Source organism: Notechis scutatus, chromosome 2, assembly GCF_049901735.1.
Source record: "Notechis scutatus isolate UNSWTSFEM ecotype Mainland chromosome 2, rNotScu1.2, whole genome shotgun sequence".
Lineage (NCBI taxonomy): Eukaryota > Metazoa > Chordata > Lepidosauria > Squamata > Elapidae > Notechis > Notechis scutatus.
In genome coordinates, this window is record NC_142010.1 from 102,829,764 (window position 1) to 102,853,636 (window position 23,873).

General features: G+C 40.4%; 1 protein-coding gene across 1 annotated transcript in view; it reads left to right on the forward strand.

Moving 5' to 3' along the window:
• Positions 1-23,873, forward strand: part of DNAH9 (dynein axonemal heavy chain 9) — a 235,061-nt gene that overhangs the window by 31,819 nt on the left and 179,369 nt on the right. The window contains exons 18-31 of the mRNA XM_087955634.1: positions 1,240-1,462; positions 2,272-2,438; positions 3,311-4,181; positions 4,681-4,811; positions 7,154-7,280; positions 8,484-8,636; positions 9,251-9,376; positions 11,316-11,555; positions 11,946-12,106; positions 13,083-13,239; positions 14,837-14,941; positions 16,814-16,971; positions 19,174-19,312; positions 19,805-20,092. Coding sequence (XP_087811760.1) covers positions 1,240-1,462; positions 2,272-2,438; positions 3,311-4,181; positions 4,681-4,811; positions 7,154-7,280; positions 8,484-8,636; positions 9,251-9,376; positions 11,316-11,555; positions 11,946-12,106; positions 13,083-13,239; positions 14,837-14,941; positions 16,814-16,971; positions 19,174-19,312; positions 19,805-20,092 — 3,046 coding nt within the window. The remainder of the gene's footprint in view (positions 1-1,239; positions 1,463-2,271; positions 2,439-3,310; positions 4,182-4,680; positions 4,812-7,153; positions 7,281-8,483; positions 8,637-9,250; positions 9,377-11,315; positions 11,556-11,945; positions 12,107-13,082; positions 13,240-14,836; positions 14,942-16,813; positions 16,972-19,173; positions 19,313-19,804; positions 20,093-23,873) is intronic.

Sequence of the window (23,873 nt, forward strand, 5' to 3'; positions counted from 1 at the left end):
ATTTATGGTTTCCCAGTTTGATACCTTAGCTACTACACCAAGATAAACATTACTTAATAATGAAGTACCTTGCAAAAAAAAACATGCATCTTATCTGCTCTTATTAGCGATAGACACTAAGTACAAATTCTGGGGGAATGTGTCCAATAGCCTAAGATTTGGGTAAGAGAAGGTTCTTTTCTGAAGGTTAGAAAATTCACCTTTTCAAGCAGAGGTATTTTTAAAAGGGCAAGATCTTAACAGCTGAACAATTCATAATAAAAGAGAAAGAGAGCCCCTTAGATATGCAAATCCTAAGTGGTTTAGGGTTTACAAAGTCTAGTAGCAAGAATTTAAGTTAATATTTCAGGAACCGTCAGAGGGCAAATTCCTCTGGAATTACTGTCCAGGATCAGTCCAGGAGGTGGATGCAGTGCTGGGCAAATGGCCTCTGTTGAGTCAGAATCACTGCCATGGCCCAAAGAATAGGGATAGCAGCAATCTCTCTAGAACAGGGGTGTCAAACTCGCGGTCCGTGGGCTGGATGCGTCATGCGCTGTCCATGCCCACGCCCAGTTTAGCGAAGGGTAAAAAAGTCGTGACATGTCACATGATGATGCCGTGATGACATGAGGGTGTCACCCCTGCTCTAGAACTTTAAATCATATACAAGCAGGTAACAAGAGAGTCATTTGGACTTCTCCCAGTCCCTTGGGCAGGTAATCTTGGGCAAATGTTGCTACAAGCAATGGCTACTAAAATACACCTTATTTACCTACCCTTGTTGAAAGCAATCTGGAACCCAATAATTCTACACTTCTTTCAATTACTCTAAGACCAAAGGACTGCACCCATTTCTTTCTCCATATTTTCCCTATGGTTGTGATGAAAAATGTAGAAAAAGTTTCAATTTCAAAAAAAGAAAAGAGGCTGTGGGCAACCTGCCTTCCATATTTGTCCTAGCCCTTTGTTAGGCAACTGGGCTTTGGAAATTGACAGCTCATTTGTCATGCATGGTCTTTCTGCCCCCCACCCGTAGTCCAAGATTTAGGATTGCATTGCTGCCTTTTTCTTTTGTTCAGGTGATTTGCTGAGTAGGAGCCCTTATAATTTGGCAGCCAGGTTAGGTCTTCTTCTTTTTTTTGCTAAGGTAAACATTTTCTCCAGTTATTTGCTTGAAGGATGATAGATTTTGTTATCACATTTACTGCTCTCAACATATTGTTTTTTCTGTGATTGTTTCCTCTGCTCTGCCTTTAGTTTGTCTGACCTTGAGGAGTTTGCAAAGATTGCTGAGAAAGGTTTGAACAAAAAGTTGGAGAAAGGAGATTATGAAGGTTTGGTGGAAGTTATGGGTCAACTGATGGCTGTTAAAGATAGACAGTCTAGCACTGATGAGATGTTTGAGCCCTTGAAACAAACTATTGAATTATTGAAGAATTATGAGCAAGAATTGCCCGGGGATGTCTATAGACAACTGGAGGTGGGTGAAATCCTAGGTGCAAATAAGTGAACATAGCAAAAACTCACTGACTGATTTAAGGATACTGTTCTCTTCCAGAGAAGGGTCATTGAATCCTTGACCCCAAGAGTAGTAATGGAGCTAAGAAGGTATAATCAGTGTCAGGATGAGAAATGTCAGTGTGTACAGTGTAAATCACTCTGAGTTTTCTGAAGAAAGAATGGAGTAGACATCTCAATCTGTGTGATATGCACATAGTTGCATGCCTCATAATGATAAAACAGTTCTCCCAAACAAGTTCTCACAAGGTGAGATAGGACCGGTGTTTAAATTATTAGCAAACATTGCCAATGGATGCTGCAGTCCTGATATATCTGCATTACATAGCATTTCTATTGAATTGAGAAAAAAAAATCTAGAAATGGGCTATGCATCCAGATTTTCAGCCCCTTAACTGCTTTTCTTCTGCTGAAATGGCAGTTTGAAGTTAATTTTTGTAGACATAATTATTTTTAAACATGCCACATTTATTCTATTTAAAGACCTCTTTGCTTGTTACTAATCTAATAACACGCATTAAGATCATGACACAGAAATATGAATTGTAGGATAAAGAGGAAGACAGTGAGGGGCACTGAAGACCATGAAAAACTATTCCCTGCTTCTTAATGGGATGCAAGATGTAGATTTTCCCTAATTAAAAAAGCAAGGGAAACAATATTTATTGAGGAAAACATATAACTAGCAAAGTACCTAAGCAGCATATTAGAAATAAAATACTTTTTTTAAAGCGACCAGTATAATTTTATTTATTTATTTTTTGCTTCCAGGAACTGCCTGAAAAATGGAACAATGTGAAGAAGTTGGCCATAAATATGAAACAGCAGGTAGCTCCCTTGCAGGCAAACGAAGTGGCCATACTTCGCAGGAAATGTGCTCTGTTTGATGTGGAGCAGAATAAATTGAGAGAAAGATTTCACCAAGAGGCGCCTTTCAGGTAAGGGCAAATCACTGCTGTGAAGCAACAGAAGTCTTGTGGGTTTACCGAAGGTAGCATATATTTATCTGGTGGCAAGATAAAGACAACAAATCATTTATGTAATGGGGAGGCCCATTTATTTGGCTTGTTCTTTGCACTGGAATCAGTATCCTATTATTGCAATTATTGTGTTCTCAATGCCAAATAGCAAGAGAAGGTTAAAACATTTTGTAGCATCTTTCCATATCTGTCATTGAAAGATAGGTATGTGGTGTCTTTTTGCTCCTAGCATGGGTATTGCAGATGTCTTACCTTTTATTTGCCATTGCACTATGCTTGCAGTTCTGATGCATTGGTCTTGGCCTTTTCCTTGCCTGGTATGAAATACTTAAATGATGTTGTCACCTCAGTTTGACCCAACTCGCTCCTGAAATTTCCTGGTCAGTTAATGGCTAAAAGGCTACTCTTCTGGCCCTTTGCCCTCTGGGTTTTGCTGCACGGTTAATCTTACTTCAGGATGCAGAATTCTGAAAGAGATTCCAGCCTCTAATTTTCATAGAACAGCTTTCTGGGGTTGAAATTTAATACGTTTTGTTGCCTGTTGTCTTTTATTAGTACCCCTCCCCCAGGTGGAAAGTTTATGGTTCCGAAATTGTTTTGAATCAACATTCGGGAAAGATAGGAGCAGGTGCAACAAGTAAGTCAGGAGAAAGTGTGAGGTGGAAGGCAAATGACAGTTGTGTATATTTCTTCCTTATGCAGTTGGACATACCATATTCTTTAATTTCCACTTGATTACACGATAGTCATTAATGTTTAGCATTTAATTGCATTTGTAAGGGGAAAAAGTACACAAAACTGATTAAACCGAGTCAAAACTTGCTTCGTAGGTTTGATGCAACAAACCCTTATGAAATGCTAGATGCAACCCATGCAGAGCTACAGCAGATGGAACTTACCATGACCTCAATTTATAAATCAGGAGATTTATTTGAAGTCAATGTTCCAGACTACAAACAGCTCAAGCAGTGCCGAAAGGAAATGTGCATTCTTAAAGAACTCTGGGATATGATTTCCATAGTGATATCTAGCATGAATGAATGGGAAGCTACAAAATGGATGGATATCAATGTTGAAAATATGGAGCTGGAATGCAAAAAGTTTGCCAAAGGCATCCGGAACTTGGATAAAGAAATGAGAGCTTGGGATGCTTTCTCAGGGTTGGACAACAAGGTGAAAAACATCCTGACCTCCTTGAGGGCAGTGTCAGAACTGCAAAATCCTGCCATCCGGGAGAGGCATTGGAACCAACTGATGCAAGCCACAGGCGTGTACTTCACCATGGATGCAGACACCACCTTGGCAGACCTGCTCAAACTCAACTTGCATAGTTTTGAAGATGAAGTTCGGAGCATCGTTGACAAAGCCATGAAAGAAATGAGCATGGAGAAAGTTGTGAAAGAACTTAAAACAACCTGGGCTAGCATGGTGTTTCAATATGAGCCTCATCCACGCACAAATGTCCCGTTGTTGAAATCTGATGAAGAGCTCATTGAGACACTTGAAGACAACCAAGTGCAGTTACAAAACTTAATTACATCCAAATATATTGCTTTTTTCTTAGAGGAAGTGTCTTCCTGGCAGAGGAAGCTGTCTACGGCAGACTCGGTCATTTCCATCTGGTTTGAAGTTCAACGGAGCTGGTCTCACTTAGAAAGCATATTCATTGGGTCAGAAGATATCCGGGCGCAACTTCCTGAGGTAAAAATCATCATTATTAGAAATCTTGGAACTGTAGTGCTAATAAACCTGTGCAGCTTCAAACTGAGGAAAGGAATTAAATTCCCTGGATTACAATTCTTTTGGGGAAACCGTGACAGTGAAAGCAATGTGAGCGATTTTTTAATATTTATTGTAGACAGCTCTGCTGGATAAGATGGCGTAAGTAAAGGATGCAAATATACCATGATAAAAAGTTGCTTGAGCTCTTGCAAAGGATAAAATGGATGATGCACAGACTTTGCTAAATAAATGGTCATTGCCTACCTTGTAATTTCCAGACTAGAATTTATGGTGTTTTCTGTAGCTATAAGTCTGAGGTGGCTGGGTTATGTTTGGAGGGGAATTCCTCGTCATAATTTGCATCCTGTCACATATTTGGTATAAGGCACTGCTCAAAAGATTTGGATGTGTAATAATAATAAACACCTTTGAGAGACAGATGCAAGAAATCAGTATTTAAATGTTTTCTCATTTATAGGATTCCAAACGTTTTGAGGGAATTGATGTTGACTTTAAAGAACTGGCTTATGATGCTGAGAAAACCCCAAATGTAATAGAGGCAACTAAGAAGCCACAGCTATATGAGCAACTAGAAAATATTCAAAACAGGTGCGTTAAGATAACATATCTGAATTGTGTGCTTCCCCATTTCTAAATAGGTAAGGTAAGTACCTAGAAATACATACAGTTTCCTTTTCTGGGATTAATGATTAAATCTGGGTTTAAGATAATTTTTCAGTCACTTGAACTGTTCTTTTCATAACATGCAGAGTTAATTATGTTCAGTTGCAGATGGATGCCCTGTGGCTATGGACTCTGGAATGCCCCGAATGAGTAGGCCAGAGCTTCTCCTAAGATTCCAACATTTTGTAAAGGGCAGTATTTGTTTGTCTGTTAGATTTAAAATTCCACCTTTTTCTGTAGGAGCTCAAGGCAGTGCTCCCTCCGCCTATTTTCCCCACAACAATCCCTGTGTGGGAGATTGGGCTAAGGGAGAGTGACAGGCCCAGTGTCACTTAATGAGTATCAGTGACTGAGAATGGGTTGGATCCTGGGTCTCCCAGCTCTTAATCCAACATCGAAACCTCTCAGCTTTATTATTATTCTCTGTACACAAAGAATAATCCCTTTTAATTAATTTTCAACTTAAAGCACAGTAGGTGTACAGATAGTCCTCACATTATGACCATAATGGAGCCTGCCCATCATGTAACTCATGCTGATAATAAAAAGGGTTGGTCATGTGACAAAGCCGAGTTTATAACCATTTTAGCGGTGGTCGTTAAGCAAATCACTGTTGTTAAGCCAAACAACGGTGCACTAAATGTTTTTGTTAAAAATCATTATTTTTGTTTTAAAAAATGCCCCTTTTTGGCAAAACCAGTTTAAAATGTGGCCGTGTGACTGCGCTTTGGTTGCTCAGCAACTGGGCCACATTTATGGCCATTTGCACTATCATATGATCTTGATGGGGGGCCACTGTCTTCAAATTCTTGTTGTAAGTACCCCCAGGTAGGTTTGTCGGAACTTCAAATGATTGCAAAGTGACCAACTGTAAGTCAAGGGCCACCTGTAGTCTTCCTTTGACTTTTGCACGTACTTCTCTGTGATGACCTGGGGTGTGGCACAAAGGCAACACAGTTACATAAGTAAGAAAAGTCCCTTTAATACCTCCAACTTTGCCCCCAATGTCCAGTTACCTTTGGCTGGAGAAAAAACTCTCCCAAGAACAGTCTTTAAATGAAGGAAATTCAGTCCGAAAACAAATTACATATAAATTGTAAATAAAAATCCACACAAACCATGCTGCAGCAATTTACTGGACAGGGCAGGATAAGGAATTGTAGACTTCAAAGGCCAAAAAAGCACACACAGTTGGGAAGATGCCAGGAACCCACATAAGCCTCGACCATAAAAGATAACTCACAATTTGCTTCCCATGAATCGCTGTGTGCAACCTCCCTTTTTAAACACTGTGTTCCCAGCTGCAGCTAATGAAGGGAATCAGGGCCCTTTCCTCCCCTGTAAGCCACGCAAGTCACGTTGCTTCCTTCTCTATTCCTCCCTGCGTGCCCTAGGATCAACAGGGGGTGGACCTGGGTCTTCCTCTGAATTCCCTCTGCCTTGCTCTACCTCTCCCCTGCTCTGGCCAGCCGGACTTTGCCCTTCCCCAGTTTCTTCCACAGCCAATGGAACCACACCCCCACTCCCTGCTCAGCCTCCCCCTCAGAATCATTCTCCCAATGCAGACAAACCATTCTTAATTTGGAAAAAAATAACAGAACCTTGTTTTTTAAAATAAAATGTATTATCACATATGCAATATATGTGCATAAAAACATTATTTCAGTAAATGTGAATGTATTAAGGCAGGGGTCCCCAACCACCGGTCCGTGGACCGGTACCGGTCCGTGGAACAAGTCCTACCGGGCCGCTGGCTTGCTGGGCGCCGCCATCTTTTTGATGAAAAAGTGCTTCCGATGAGCTTTTCCGGGTAGAAAGCTCACCGGAAGCACGCTTTCATCAAAAAGATGGTGGCGCCAGCGCTCGTGAGCTTTTCCGGTAGAAAGCTCACCGGAAGCACGTTTTCATCAAAAAGATGGCGGCGCCAGCGCTTCGGTGAGCTTTTCCGGGTAGAAAGCCATTTCTACCGGAAAAGCTCACGAGCGCTAGCCCTTATCTTGATGAAAAGTGCTTCGGTGAGGTCACCGGAAGCACTTTTCATCAAAAAGATGGCGGCGCCCAGCTGATGCCGGTACTGGGCCGCGGCGCCCAGCTGATGCCGGTACCGGGCCGCGACGTAAGAAAGGTTGGGGATCACTGTATTAAGGTATATAGCCTGGGAAGAGGTCACTATGGGATAAGTGTGGATCAGCATAATGGTTTACTTAGACTGCTATATTGGCCTTTTATCCCCTATAGTTATGCTATTTTATGTTTGATTTTGTCAGATTGTCTTTGTGTGAAAAAGCTTTGGCTGAATATTTAGACACCAAACGATTGGCCTTTCCCAGGTTTTACTTTATTTCGTCTGCTGATTTACTTGATATTCTTTCAAATGGCACCAATCCACAGCTGGTAAGTCACTTATATTTCCCCCCCAGTTATAAACATGGCATTTTGGAGAATGTGCTGGATTCAGATCCTCAACACTGGCTGTAAGAGCCTGTTCTTTCATTTCTGCAACATTGTCCATAAATCTTCGCTTTCAAGGCATGTTGGATCTTTGAATCCCCACTAGATGGCAGCCTGTACATCTAGTTACTTCGCTTTTCCTAAAATTCCATTATGTCAACATTGGTTTGTAAGGAGAGCAGAGGTGAAAAGTTTCCCTGTACAAACCATTGCAGATGAAGAATAGGTATGCCAAGTAAATTGCAGAATACCACATTTTGCTGTTTGTTTTGTACTATGCCTGATTTTTCCAGTTGGCTATAGATATTGAGAAGTTTGTTAAGACACATTTCAAAAGATCATTTGTAGTGGAGAAAGAGTAGGGTGGGAAACCATTGAAGGCATTCATTTAATCATTCTGGATCTAATTATTTTTGCATATATAAAAGTAAAGGAGAGAAGAAGGAAGGTAGGGTGGTTTTCAGTTATGTCTTGGATGCTTCAAAGATTTTTCATTTGATCCAGGGCTAAATGCATCAGAAGAAAAGAGAAACTCAGTGAAGAATAATGTTTAAAAATTCTCTGGTAGAAGAAGGAACAGTTTGAATTCTGTCTTTTATTCCTATTTAAAGACATGTGTTATAAAATCAAAATAAATATTATGTTGATGAAATATGGATAAATGTATCAGTTTTCCATTGTTGTCTTAGAGTTTTGTCTGCTGATTCTAGGAGAGGATTAACTGTTCAGTGATTTCATCTTAGTGGCCCATATATTAAACTAGCAATGCTTTAAGTGCAGTTGAAAGATTTAGTTGATGGCATGTAAGAATGTTTACACACAATTGATCATATGGAGAGAGAGATGCTTTCTACATAAATTTAAGTTTATTTTAAGATTGCAGAATTGGTTTTATAAGCTGTTAAATGCCAATTATAGTTGATGGGCGTTCTTTAAAATTTAGCTCTGAAAATGACAATTAACTAAGAAAATGGGCTATAAGTGTAAGTTGTGTTTCTCTTTGATTCAAAGTCTGATAACAGTAGTCTTAGTGAATATACCACCAGGAGATGGAAGCTGATGTTTCTTTAAGTCCTCATTTGGGCCTAATGGAGTTAAGTTCGGTGTGCCTTGAATATGAACAGCCTGTCCTAATTCATTTTGTAGGTTCAGCGCCATCTCTCAAAACTTTTTGATAACATGGCCAAAATGAAGTTTCATGTGGATTCTGAGCAAAACCCAACCAAGCTGGGTTTAGGGATGTACAGTAAAGAGGAAGAATACGTTGATTTTAGTGAGCCATGCGATTGCAGTGGGCAGGTAAGTAAGTGGATCGTGAACAATTTAGAGAAGTTCAGTTTCAATTCTTGAGTTGGAGTCGAAAAGCCACAGGAGGCTTCCTCACCGATGTTCACCTAGTGCACATATATGATGCTCAGAATAGCATAGAATTATCCTTTCCATAAGATGTGGCGGAGTATGAACAATTATGACATTTTCTGCAGAAAATGCTAATCAAGGAGAGGTGCCTGATCTATGGCTCACAAAAGCCCTGGAAATGGACGCTAGAGACCTCCAAAAGCTGATACTATGTTATAAAACCATATTCAATGAGAGGCGATATTAAATACATGACTGGAGCATAATTATATTTACAATACTTCATTTTAAAGAAATGGAAATGAAATTAAATCTAATTTTTGTTCTGACCTCATTTAGAGCATGGCCTCTGGAAAGATGAATTACAGCTCTCAGTAGGGAAAAACTCACACAACCTTGCTACCAAAAATAAAGAAGTTCATATATATATATATCACGTGGTGCAACAATTGGGATCTGTTCCAGAGAAGGGTGTCCAGCGACAGCATTTGGTATTTCCAGAGAAGGACATGTTGTAGATGCCCACTGACTTACTTTTTCACTTCCTTCTCTAGGTGGAGTGCTGGCTGAACCGTGTGTTGGATTGCATGCGGGCCACTGTGAGGCATGAGATGACAGAGGCTGTGGTGGCTTATGAGGAAAAGGCAAGGGAACAGTGGCTGTTTGACTATCCTGCCCAGGTATTGCTTTGCTTCTCCTTCTGAGGAACAATACGTAAAATCTGTTTGTTTTTTTTAAGAGCAAATGATATTTGCTCCAATTTTCCCCAAGCAAGCCAGCTCCAGTCCTGATAAATAGGATTGCTAGTTTTGAATTTCCCAGCCAGTTGCTTGCCACGGTAGATTGAAAATGCCAGCTGCTGTAAGTCCAGCATATACAGAAGAGTGATGGAATAGACAGATACACTCTCTAATATGGAACATTTTTCATCTCTACTGCAAATGGTCAGTCTATCAGTCATAGTTTAAAGCCACTTTAGCTTCTGTTTGCAGATGTTGAATCATTTTCCTCTCATTCTCAACGCGCCCCCTTCCCTTCCTGGGACCACCACTGCTGAGAATTGGTGGCATGCAGGGTTGCAGGAAAAAAACCACACTATATTATAAAATCTACAATCAATATTTCAGTATTAAAAGTCCTGAAACTCTCCCATCTATTCATAAATTACTATCTTAGTCTAGTAGGTGATGTAGCCAAGTCTAGTGTATGACCCCCATTCCTTCCCCGATGTTAAGGGCAGGCCTGAACAAAAGATTGTCCGTCTCTTCTCTAGACCTTGATAGGTTTGATGGTTAAGAGAAGATATTTTAAATAAATATGACCTTTACCATTTACACATTGCACTAAGCCATGATTTTTGTAACCGTAACATTTTGAGCCAAAAGTAAACAAGCATGTTGTGGCTTATGACAACGTAGGAACCCAGCAGGTATCTTGCTTGACCCTGGTTTATGTCCTGGAGTTTAGAGAGTAAGAACAACCTACAGGGTCATTGTCAAGGGCAATGCTGTGAAAATAATGGGAAATGAAGTTTCTATTACAGGGCCGGCAGCTTTGCTTTTGTGTTAAGCCAGTAGGGGGAAAAAGTCAGTGGCAAATCCTGGGAAACAAAGCAAAAACAAAGGCCACCAGTAAAAGTTTAACTGTTAAATGTTTAACCTTTTTGCTCCCTCTATAAACATTGTTCCCACTTTAATAGCTCTTGAGCCAGATCAGTGCTACAAGAATCAGGCTGCCAACGACTAAAGATTATCAAATGGCTTTACAGCTCAGAAGTTTTTGCTTTGCTTTAAAAAGAAAAGAAAAGCCATTTCCTCCAAGCATCTAATAAATAAGGGCTCGGGGAAAATGGTTTTCTTTTTATAATATACTGGGCAAAGGTTGCTTTTCTAGTCTGAACTTGATTTAGATACCAGACACCAAACAAAAGCCTGGTTGATTTATTTTTCATTTTTTGAAGAAATAGTCTGGATATTTCAGAATTTTCCCATAGCTCTCTACATAAGTCCGCAATGCAAGCTTTTCTATCCGTTTTAATTATGCCCTCCTAATGGTTTACTTCACACTTATTAACATCCTGCTTCTATCCCGTGACATTTATGGACATTAAGCTCTATATTTCATGCTTCCTTATGAGCTTTTTTACTGGCTTCTCATAGATTACCTAAAGCAGGTGGTAGCAAGAAATAATATATTTAAGATCAGAAATATTTAATCTCAGCTTTTAGATTATGCCCTGACCATTTAGTCTTTATGTGACTGTAAAACTGCCCTGTCATTGTCTTTGACTTGATCTTTCTTCCTTTGTAGATTATTTTTTATTTGATGAGTTGCCACTCCCTATTAATATTTCCCATAAAGTTAGGAAAACAGTTATGATATGAAAGGGGATAGAAATGGCTAGAACAAATACATGTTTTGGAGGATTTGCCCATGAGTACTAATTTGCAGGCCTCTGCGGACATTCTTTTTAATTATACTTTTTGCTACCTGATATATTTCCCATTTTATTTTTCTGTAAATGAACATACACCTATGCGCGCACACAGAAATTGGTCCAGTAGCACATCAGTTGTTAGTGACTCTGTGAAGGAAGCTAAGTTGCTTTTCTTTCCCCAGGTGGCACTGACTTGTACACAAATCTGGTGGAGCACAGAGGTAGGGATTGCCTTTGCCAGGCTGGAAGAAGGCTATGAAAATGCCATGAAGGACTGTTATAAGAAACAGGTGACACAGCTCAACACCCTGATCACAATGCTGATTGGACATCTTTCTAAGGGTGACAGGCAGAAGATCATGACCATCTGCACCATTGATGTGCACGCTCGAGATGTGGTGGCGAAGATGATTGCCCAAAAGGTTTGTCCTGCAACATGAGGAACAGCATTATCACTTTTGCCCGTTATTTATTGTGGGATAACTGTACAGTAGTTCTCGCTGTGCTAAAGTTGGGCTCTGCAAACAAAAATGACAAATTAGTAAAGTAGCAATGAAGGGATATTTTCACTGAAGGGATATTTTTTGAAGGGATATTTTCACTGATTTGGATCTTAAATGCATGGAGGTTTCAGGCTCTGTTTTTCTCAGTTAAAAAAATAACTTAGGAGAGCTTATGTAATTTAAATGTGGAGTAGGAAAGGAGTACAGGGAGTAGTTATGAATTAATAAAGTAGTTATTAAAGTTATGAATTACATCTGAGTTTAGGCTGAATCTTTTGTTTATTCATATTCATATTTTTGCATTTAAAGGTGGACAATGCACAAGTCTTTCTTTGGCTATCACAACTCCGACACAGATGGGCAGAAGAAGAAAAACACTGTTACGCAAATATTTGTGATGCCCAGTTTCTATATTCTTACGAATACCTTGGCAACACACCACGACTAGTTATCACTCCTCTAACAGACAGGTAGGGGTCTATATGACTTCATGGAAGAGAAAACATTATTGATAAAGTGCCGTGAAGCTTGGATGGTTGTTATAGAACTTTTGTGTGTGTGTGAGAGAGTTATTTTTGCTAAAACATGTAGTTTCCAATAGGAAGTAGTGCTTGTAAGTCTTGATTAGAAGAGATTCAATTCAGATCCTGCGGCTGTCTTTCTTAAAGACATTTCCTCTTCTTGGACCTGGAAGAAGAACTGCAGAAAGATATGGAACAGATGTGAGGATTTTATGTGACATGGCAATGCTTTAAATAAGATGCCAATAAAACAAATAGCACTGCTTTTATCAGAATAGTCATTATTGACATTCATCAATGACTGCCTCTTATAGATTTTTGTGTAAGAAAGAAAATGATTTTGTGATTTGTATTTTTGATGAATAGAAAATATAGGTTATAGAAAGGAGGGAATTACAATGAAATCATGGAGCAAGTGATTTGATTAGAATTTATGTACAGTATAATTGCTAAGGGGATGTTTAGAAGCCACATGTATGTGTGTGTGCATTTCATGTTTTCTGTTTTTTTTTCTTTTCTCTATCTTCTTTCCTCTCTGCTTTTTTATTCAATATAAAATAATAAAATCTTTAAAATCATTTAATAAAAATACTTTTTTTTTTTAAAAAAAGGGTCCTTTTCCATTACTATCTGTAGGATTCACAGTGTTTCTGAATTTGCTTACCTCATCAGAGAGAAGCCAACTCACTTTGTTTCTGAATGGTTACAAAGAATATAGACTGATTTGCTTGATGGTATTCCAGCATTGTAATCCACTCAAATTCATCTCCTCTGTACAAATTTTCTATGGAGTGTATTTTATCTCTACCTAAAGTTGTAAAGGAGACTTCGTGGGTTATCAGTAAAAATAGAATTAGGTAAAAGTATGCAACCAACTTTATTTGTTTCTGTTTTCTATTTTTTCCTTCCTCTTTGTACCTGGAAGATGTTATATCACTCTCACGCAATCATTGCACCTAACAATGAGTGGGGCACCTGCAGGGCCAGCTGGTACTGGGAAAACCGAGACTACCAAAGACCTGGGCCGAGCTCTTGGCATCATGGTATATGTGTTCAACTGTTCAGAGCAAATGGATTATAAGGTAATGGCTGAAAAATGATTGACACAGTGAATCTGTGATTCTGTGAGCAACTCAGTCTGCCTGCCTACTCTGCCTGATTTGGATAAAAGTTGCTCTTTTTTATAAAAAATTCAATATGTACATACATGGTGTGTTGTGAGTTAATTTTGTGAGTTTACTTGCTAGCAAATTTTATGGGTTTGCTTGCAAGCAAATTTTATGTGACAGGCTCAGGTAGCCAATGGCAGAAAGATAGATCTGAGTGAATCTGTGATTCTGTGAGCAACTCAATCTGCCTGCCTTCTTTGCCTGATTTTGGGTAAAAGTTTCTCTTTTTTAATAAAAAAAATCAATATTTACATAAATATTTTTAATATTTACATACAAGACATGCCCAGGCAGTCACATAACCACCAAGCCACACCCACAAATTAGGCCATGCCCACAGAACCGGTTGTTAAGCAATTTGAATCCCATCTTTGACACAGTAGGTGACTTCTCTAAAGGTTAATAAAAAATGATCTAATTCTTCTATAGTATCCATATTAAAAAATTATTCCTTCTTTTGAATTGGTAACTCTCTGCTATGTGGAGGGGACCAGAAAAAATCCTTGAGACAAGCATTCCCCTATGTAATAAAGATGTACACTTGAGAAATACACATGATTCATATTTGTCAATGCAACTTCTATGTTCCGTTCCATCTTTCTGTAATCAACGTCTAGAGCAGTGGTGGCTAACCTTTTCAGCTTGGTGTGTCGAAAATCGGAAAAAAGTGTAGCCTTCCTCGGGTCGTGTGTCACTTCAAGAAATATCAATAATTTGGTAATATTTGCAGCCCTAATAAAGAAAAAGTTATATTTTTAATATATTTATTATATTTATTAGTTCAAAAAGCAAAAAATAAACAATGATTTACCTTAGTGACTTTTCTGTTGCTGAATTGCATTTGCTAAATCTTCAATTGCAGGGTTGTATTTTGTGCACTTCAGGGCCAAGCAAGCACTACTACAGTGATGGCTAAAGACAGAAATGCAGATTTTAGTATTAATTGCACTTACAGGACAGCCACCCGATGCTGCTTATCGTGAGCACTGTGTCTGGTTGTTGTGGTGCAGTCCTCCTGCGATGTTTATAACGGACTGGGCTGGGGTAATCACACAGGGCTGTGAAACTCGTCTCCCTGGTCTCAGGGCTGCAGGTGCAGGATGTGGGGATCGGAAGGCCACCTTACAGGGCTGTGAACCTCATGGATCTCCTTTCCTCCTGTAGCGTTCCTGAGGTAATGAAACTGACAAACCTCAGTTTATGGCAGTTAAAACTGGTTCTCTGCTGCAAAGATCTCGCGGCAGCAGTGACACCACACCTCCACGCAACAAGCAGGGAGCAGGGATTGGAGCAGAGCACAGGCAGCCTCTAAATGTGCAGGTTTTCCCCACACCAACAGGCGTGTCAGTCAAAGTGCCTCGGCCTGTCACGAGTGACACGCGTGTCATAGGTTGGCCATCACTGGTCTAGAGAACCTCCTAAATTGTTTATGAAGTTGGAAATAGATTACATGCTCTTCACTAAACAGATTCTATGGGTAATTTCATTACCATCTTTCCTTCTCTTGCAGTCTTGTGGAAACATTTATAAAGGTCTTTCCCAGACGGGGGCATGGGGCTGTTTTGATGAGTTTAACAGGATCTCTGTTGAGGTTCTCTCAGTTGTGGCTGTACAGGTAGGTAAAACATATCTCCTAAATGCAATTTTAAAAAAAAGGGTAGCAGGACGGTTGAAAGACTCTGGTTCCATTTGACCATGTTGACCACAAATCTGGGTATAGGTTCCAATGTAAACGATCTTTTTAAATGATCCATTCTTTCCCTCAGCAGTGGTGTGCTCTTTTGGGTTAATACTCATATCATTCTCTGTGTGAGGTTTCTTAGTCATGCTGGCTGTATTTCCTCCCTGGTAGAAGTCAGTCTTGGAATTTACTGCTTTTGTTTGCCCGAAGAAAATTGTCACACATTTTCAAATATTCTATTCTTGGGAACCCATTTCTGGATTGCTGAAGTTTCCTGTTTTTTAATTAAGTGTCTATAGAAAAATTGTCAGATCTGAAGGATGAGGACAGCAATTGCACGTACTTCTTGAAATTTGTGAAATGGTCAAGAAATTTCTTCCACATTTTTAATCTTTTGAAATGAGGAGCTCAAGATGCAAAGAGTCATAGAACTTTATAATATGTGGCCAAAAATCTACTCAGAATTTCTCTTTAGTGATTAATGGATATAAATATTCAGTAATTATAACTATTAAGCAGCTTGACACAAAGTTGCCTATAATAATCTTGATAATATATAGCTCTACCATTTTTGAATTAGGAGTATCGTCTCAAAGTTATAATTAGAATTAATTTTCCTCAAGGACAACTATCTTGGTATTTTTATTCTAATAACTGTGAAATTATGAAAGGTTTTATGGGACTGTAGGTAATATTAAGGGTGAGAGAACTTGGTAAAAATATGCAAATGTTATCTGATTTTAGAATATTATTGCTTCCATCTAGTTTATTCTTCTTATTCAGAACTTGATTAAAAATGCGTAGAAATGAAAGGATCTGTCTTTTTCTTAAGGTTTTAATAACAGGAGGTGGGGGGGGGGGGGGGGGGGGGGGGGGGGGGGGGGGGGGGGGGGGGGGGGGGGGGGGGGGGGGGGGGGGGGGGGGGGGGGGGGGGGGGGGGGGGGGGGGGGGGGGGGGGGGGGGGGGGGGGGGGGGGGGGGGGGGGGGGGGGGGGGGGGGGGGGGGGGGGGGGGGGGGGGGGGGGGGGGGGGGGGGGGGGGGGGGGGGGGGGGGGGGGGGGGGGGGGGGGGGGGGGGGGGGGGGGGGGGGGGGGGGGGGGGGGGGGGGGGGGGGGGGGGGGGGGGGGGGGGGGGGGGGGGGGGGGGGGGGGGGGGGGGGGGGGGGGGGGGGGGGGGGGGGGGGGGGGGGGGGGGGGGGGGGGGGGGGGGGGGGGGGGGGGGGGGGGGGGGGGGGGGGGGGGGGGGGGGGGGGGGGGGGGGGGGGGGGGGGGGGGGGGGGGGGGGGGGGGGGGGGGGGGGGGGGGGGGGGGGGGGGGGGGGGGGGGGGGGGGGGGGGGGGGGGGGGGGGGGGGGGGGGGGGGGGGGGGGGGGGGGGGGGGGGGGGGGGGGGGGGGATTCAAGAGATACCATCTCTAAACTATATCCTTCGCTACAAAATATGTTAAGGTTCAGGCACTGAATAGTTTAAGAAAACTTGTAGTTTCTATATGTTATGTTTGATGTTATGCTTTAATGATAGATACATAATTAAAAATGAAACTCAGGATTGAAGAATTCCTCAACTTTAATCATTCTTAGGTATTATTCAAGTTACAGTGTATTAAATGATTTTAAATGCAAACTTAATTTAAGTTCTTATCTATTTTGGGCAGATAATGGCCGACTCATGTCTGTCCCAGCATTAGCTTATAAGCAGGCAGCCCAATCAAGTAAAATCTATAGAACCATTATTTCTCTTTTTCTAAAAATTGATACGATTTGTTAAATCAGCTAAGCTTGTTAACAAACTATCTTCTCTTACTGTCAGGTGAAAAGCATACAGGATGCTATAAGAGACAAAAAACAGAACTTTAATTTCCTTGGAGAAGACATTAAATTAGTTCCTTCGGTCGGTATATTCATAACTATGAATCCAGGCTATGCAGGACGTACAGAACTGCCAGAGAATTTGAAGGCTCTCTTTAGGTGAGGCTAATGTTGTGAAATTTGTAGTTGTGGTTTATTAAAAGTATTTAGCTCATTCCTCACGGCAACAGTTGGAACTTAGTTCAGCGTAATTTAGTGTAGTGTAGTTTAATTGTTTTAATGGACAAAGACCAAAAACAAATGTAGCAGAAAACAGCAAAACACATTATAAATAGCCAAAATGCTTACAGAAAATGTTTTAAGGTTTCCAGAATTGCTAAACAATTGAGCATGTAATAGTGATGGCAATTGCTATAAATTTAGTGTTCTTCTGGAACTGTCTCGTGACCTGTCAGCTAAAAGGAGGACACTATTTCCTCAGAGTTCATATGAGTGGAGGTGTTATGAGACTGAGTTGACACATAGTATAGAGGGGGCAGCATGGAAAAACCAGAGTTATTGATTCTATTTCTTCAAGCGAGTAGGGGAATTTCTGTCCTGTGCAGAGATGTGTTAAATCTTCTCTCTGGCAGCAACGATGGTCATAAATCCCACCAGGCGCAAATAAAGAATGGACAGAGAATGCGCAAAGAGTATTTGCTAGTTATGGGACAGTGACCATCAAAGCATATCCATTTTGTACTGTTTTGGGGTTTTGCTTAGATTATCCTGGCTTGAGTTATTTGATGATTAAGAGATCCTACTGGTCAAATACAATCAAATATATGAGGACACTTTGTTCCAATCCTGACCAACCTCTTTCAAGATAAAGCAAAATTAGGCAACAGATTGATAACAACTGCACCCAAATGATTCTCTGATGTTGTTCTGCTTTGCCCTAAAGGAAAGCAGAATTCCCAGGATCCTTCCTTGACCTGTGCGATTCAAAACCTTTATAAATGACTTAAAAATGAAATGCAAAGAAGGCTTGCTAAATTTGCTGATAACACAGAAATTGAAGACAAAAATCAGACAAAAAAAATATCTCAGTGGGCTTGATCATTGTGTCATATCTGACAGCATGATGTTCACTGGTGACAGTTGTAAAAATCCTGTAACTGTTAAAAAAAAATCAAATGCACAGGGTCAGATTTGGGGGACCTTGCCTTGGAAACATGATATAGGAATCTTAGTGATTGTAAGCAAGTTGAATGTGAATAAATAAGGGAGCAGTGTGATTTAGCAATACGAAAAGGCCTATTCAGTCACCTCCCTCATAGAGGGATTCTGCTCAGTGCACAATAAAATATTAAAATATAAAAACAGTATATAAAGGTTAAAAATGTAGAAAGAGGCAAGAATGTTAAAATTAGTTAAAAGCTGAATGGAGGGCTTTCAGAGCACTAACCAGCCCCTAAAAAGATAGTCGTTATATTATACCCAATGCTATTTAGATTGCCTCACTGCCTGCTACTGTATGTCCAATCACTAACCTTCAGAGGTGGCCCTATCATTTGGCTGGGGAAGTCCATAGAATTCTTATGGTTTTCCTTGGCCACCTGTCTCATGGAGAAACATTGGGATGGCCTGCCATACTGACAGCAAGGAGGCAACGATTGCAAATGAAGATAGGAAACCAGGTCCAACTCCTGTTTCTTTTTTAAAATCATACTGGAAACATTCACCCTGGAGGTCCTTGATGTTGTCACCTCCAACCAGTCATAGCAAATTGCTTCCACAGTGTCCAGTGATACAAATAACACCCCAAAACTCTACACAGTCCTCAGCCTTTTGCAACATATGCATATCTTCTATATACTTCTGTGGTCCACCATTGGCATACATTCCCCTCCAGCACTGTTATAAAAAAAAAGATGATCTGTAGTTCCCTTCCAACTTTCTTTGAAAGTTTTATGTGATAACATAGAACATAGTATCCACCTTTTCTAACCCTGAAGAAATTTTACTGTTATTTGAACTCTAGATATGCGAGACTGGATGAATAGTTTTAAATACTACTGCAGCAGGTCAGGGGAAGTATTGTTAATTTGTGAAGTCTTCAAGTTTACCTTGTTTAATGTTTGAATGGAGAACAGAAATGAAGATAAAAGAGTACAATTCAAAGTTATAGAGCATTCTTTGTATATAGAAGCTCCAGGTTCTACTTCTTAAAGAGCATTATCCATAGGTGATGTGACAAAAGAAATATCCCTCAAATCCAGAAAACCTCAGTAGATCAAATGAATAGGGTAAATGGACAAACATTTTGGTGTTGTATAAGGCACTTTCTCAGTGCATTTTGTGGGTTTTTTCCCCCTCTAGACCTTGTGCAATGGTTGTACCAGATTTTGAGCTGATCTGTGAAATTATGCTGGTGGCTGAAGGATTTATCGAAGCCCGGTTATTAGCTAGGAAGTTCATTACCCTTTATCAGTTATGCAAGGAACTTCTTTCCAAGCAGGTAAGTAGACTGAAATAATTATCTCATATCAGATGTAGACAATTTTTAGCTCTGAGAACAACTTCAGTGATATATTATGCATATATTTATTTTTCCAAGACTTTCTAGAATATAAAGTAGGAACAATTGTTCTCCTTGTTTTTATTCCTATCTAAATTGCTTTAATTTTCCAAATAATTAAGGTGTAGGGGATCTGGATTTTACTGTTTCTGGAATTAGGATCTTCCAGGCACAGTATTAATTTTCAAGATTTCTTATCAAGTCCATTATATCAGTTGCCTCCAGAGATCACTTCCTTAACCTTGATAGTTCCAGGCTGATTACAAGAAAGTTTGGGTTTCAGGTCCTTTCCACAGGAAATTGAGGATCAAGGCCAGAGTTTCTGCTTTTTTTGATAGCATGTGGAGATATGCAGAGATCTTTACTTTCAGGCATGGTATGTGTATGAGTTGAAATGAGCTATCCTCTTCTTTCTTTTCTCCTCCTTATTAGGATCATTATGACTGGGGATTACGTGCAATCAAATCAGTCTTGGTTGTAGCCGGGTCCCTCAAGAGAGGAGACCCTGATCGTCCTGAAGATCAGGTTCTGATGCGCTCCCTTCGGGACTTTAACATTCCAAAGATTGTGACAGATGACATGCCAGTCTTCATGGGTCTGATTGGAGACCTGTTTCCTGCTTTGGATGTCCCAAGAAAACGAGACCTCAATTTTGAATCCTTTGTAAAACAAGCTGTGCTGGAACTCAAACTTCAACCGGAGGACAACTTTGTACTCAAAGTAAGATGGCGACTTTCATTTATTCAGCCTTCAGACTGTAGCTAAAATGCTTTCATTTTCTTACTTTTTTTTAGATAGGAGTTTCTTTTGTCTACGTTAAAAGGGAATATATGTATGTATGTATGTATGTATGTATGTATGTATGTATGTATGTATGTATGTATATTTGTAAGTATGTATGTATATGTATAAAGAGGGACGCAGTGGCTCAGTGGCTAAGACGCTGAGCTTGTCAATCAGAAAGGGTTGGCAGTTCAGTGATTCGAATCCCTAGAGGCCACGTAATAGAGTGAGCTCCTGTTATTTGTCCTAGCTTCTGCTAACCTCGCAGTTCGAAAGCATGTAAAAATGCAAGTAGAAAAATAGGGACCACTTTAGTGGGAAGGTAACAGCATTCCGTGCACCTTCAGGTTTAGTCACATGGCCACATGACCATGGAGATGTCTTCGGACAATGCTGGCTCTTCAGTTTTGTAACGGAGATGAGCACTGCCCCCTAGAGCCAGAAATGACTAGCATGTATGTGCAAGGGGAACCTTTACCTTTACCTGTGAATGTATATACCTGCTAAGGTTAACCCCAACTTAAAAATAGGTGCAGCCCCCTCCCACACCTCCACTCTTTTTTTTTGCTTTTTGCTTTGGACAATTTTGAAATGAGCTAATCCAATTTTGAACCAAGAATATGCAAATAGCTATGGAGTTTAGAAATGAGTTTTAAAAATATTTTCATTGCTTACCATTAAGCGTAAAATATGTTGTAAATAAAATGAGAACACAGGAAACGTTCTCTTCTCAATACAGCTGATCTCTCTCTCTCTCTCTCTCTCTCTCTCTCTCTCTCACACACACACACCAAAACCCGGACACTGAAAAGGCTGCCAAGGAACAGTATATTCAATGCCTTCTCTTTAATCAAGAAACAAGGAATTCCTTAGAATCTTTTTTTCCCCAAGTGGCCCTCTTTAAAAAAAAAAAAATGGAGGTAACACTTTCATTCAAAAAGTCTTCCAGTATCTGGAGTCGCTCAGACATATTGAAGTGAGGCAGGAGAGTAAGTGAAATTTGAAATGATCCAGCTACTGTTTTCTTCCCCTCCCGCCCGAAGGCCATTATCTCCACGTCAAAACGAACGAGGGGAGGCAAAGAAGCCAAACACGCTAAAAGGATCTCTTTATTTTCCTACACAAGGTCACACCTACTTTTCCGCATTCAAAGGACAACCTCTCCTCACCACCACCACACACACCCCAATACCCGCAAACAATGTTCTGGGCATTAATCACCATTGCTACATTAACCTGGTAAATTTATACCCTGCCTCCCCAGTGTTGCTTTGACGGCAGGATTTCACACAGCGGGCGCTCGCTCGGTCTCTTCTCCGCTCTCCCACCGTTCGCACATAAAACCTGATAACCCACCCGGGGCTCCCCATCCTTAACCTACAGCCGCCCGCATGCAAAACCTGCGTGCAAAAGAAAAAAAGAAAAAGAAAAGTACGCCGCACGTGAGGATCTTGAATCCTCTCCTCCCCACACCGCTAAGGAAGGAAGAGGGGGAAAGGTTGCGCAGCGCGTGGTGAGTGACACCCGCCACACACACACGCACGCACGCACGCACACACACACACACACACCGCTCCCCCCAGCCTCCCTCCCGGCTGCAACTCAAGCTCGAAGTGGGAGTCGGAGTCCTCCCGGCGTATAAGACGACCCCCCACTTGGAGGCATGTTTTCAGGGCAAAAAAGTCGTCTTATACGCCGGCAAATACGGTAATGTATCCATTTAATTACTAATCACTGGTGTAGTATTTTGCATTGACAGTTCTTCAGATTTTTCACTCTTTACCCCATAGTGTTTTATTATTATTTCTTTATTTATGAACATTAGGGAAGAATTGAAAGCAAACTGTAAACCTTTTCTAGAATTCTGTAATGCAAACATGTTAAAATATTTATTTATTTGAATCCCACCTTTATTACAAACAACTTAAAGAGGCCATCATATCTAATACTTGTTCCTCCTCCTATTTTCCCCACAATAGCAACCCTGTGAAGTGGGTTGGGCTGACAGAAAATAACGCGTCCAACATCACCCAGCTGTCTTTCATGGCTAAGGCAGGATTTAAATTCATGGTCTCCCAGTTTTATTCCTCAAAAAGGTTATTGTAGGTCTGCTAAATATTGGAAAATAGCAACCAGAATGATTGAACGCCCTCACAAGGAATTGTTTCAATGCTTTGTACCACTTAGCATAGTAAAAGAAAATAAAAGGGGATATGAAAATGATAAAAAAAATGAAACACGAAGACATATCAGCATTCTAGATCTTTGGCTCATCATATAAAGTTTAAGCACTGAGAGATTCAGGGCAAAGAAAATGATGTTCTTTATGCAGCAGAGTTAACTTTTAGACTTTTCTAACATCAACTTAGTAAACCTTTAAAGCAAATTAGACACATTCATGGAGAATAAGTAAAATGCTAATGATTCGCCACCAAATAGTGGACTTGTCCCCCCGTGTTCTGGCATGGTTTTTCTTACTGTATTTTTGTTTTATCCTGTTCTGCTTGCGTCTGTTAACCAGTTGTGGAACTCAGCTGTTCAGTTTATTTTGAAGTGTATACATAGCAATTGTCTGCATAGCAAGTAATAAGTATGAGCACAATCTACAATAGACAATAGACGCAATCTACATAGACTTCTGTAAAGCCTTGGATTCAGTGGTACACAACAAATTACTCCTAAAACTAAAATCTTATTGTATCTCTGGACAACTGCATAACTGGATAGAAGCATTCCTGTCAAACAGACAACAAATGGTCAAAATTGGAAACGTCCTATCAAATTCTGTACCTGTCAACAGTGGTGTCCCCCAAGGCAGTGTTTTAGGACCAACTCTCTTCATACTTTACATAAATGACCTCTGTGATCATATTAAGAGCAACTACGTTCTCTTCGCTGATGATGTAAAGCTATTCAACACCACAGACAATACTGCTACCCTTCAAAAAGACCTCAACTATGTATCAGAATGGTCAAACAAATGGCAACTTCAAATCTCAACAAATAAATGCTCTGTCTTACATATTGCCAAAAAAATAATAATCAGAAAATAAAATACAGGCTGAATAGTCAAGACCTTGTTGATGATCCAAACTCTGTCAAGGATCTTGGAATACTCATCTCTAATGATCTAAGTGCTAGAGCCCACTGTAACTACATAGCCAAAAAGGCATTAAGAGTTGTTAACCCAATCCTGCATAGCTTTTTCTCTGGTAATATTACACTACTAACTAGAGCATACAAAACTTTTGCTAGACCAATACTCGAATACAGCTCATCAGTCTGGAACCCACATTACGTATCTGATATTAACACAGTTGAGAAAGTCCAGAAATATTTCACAAGAAGAGTTCTACTCGTTGCAGAATACCTTATGCCACCAGACTTGAAATTCTAGACTTAGAAAATCTAGAACTACGCCACCTTTGGTCCGATCTAAGTATAGTATATAAAATTATACATCGCATCAAACTTGATTGCAGGAAATACGACTTCAGCAACAGAGTGGTCAATGTCTGGAATACTCTACCTGACTCTGTGGTTTCTTCCCCAAACCCCAAAAACTTTAACCTTAGACTTTCTACTATTGACCTCATCCCTTTCCTAAGAGGTCTATAGGGGGTGTGCATAAGAGCACCAACATGCCTACCATCCCTGTCCTATTGTTTCTTCTATTTTTCTTATATGTATTCATGTATTCATAACTATGTTTTTACTT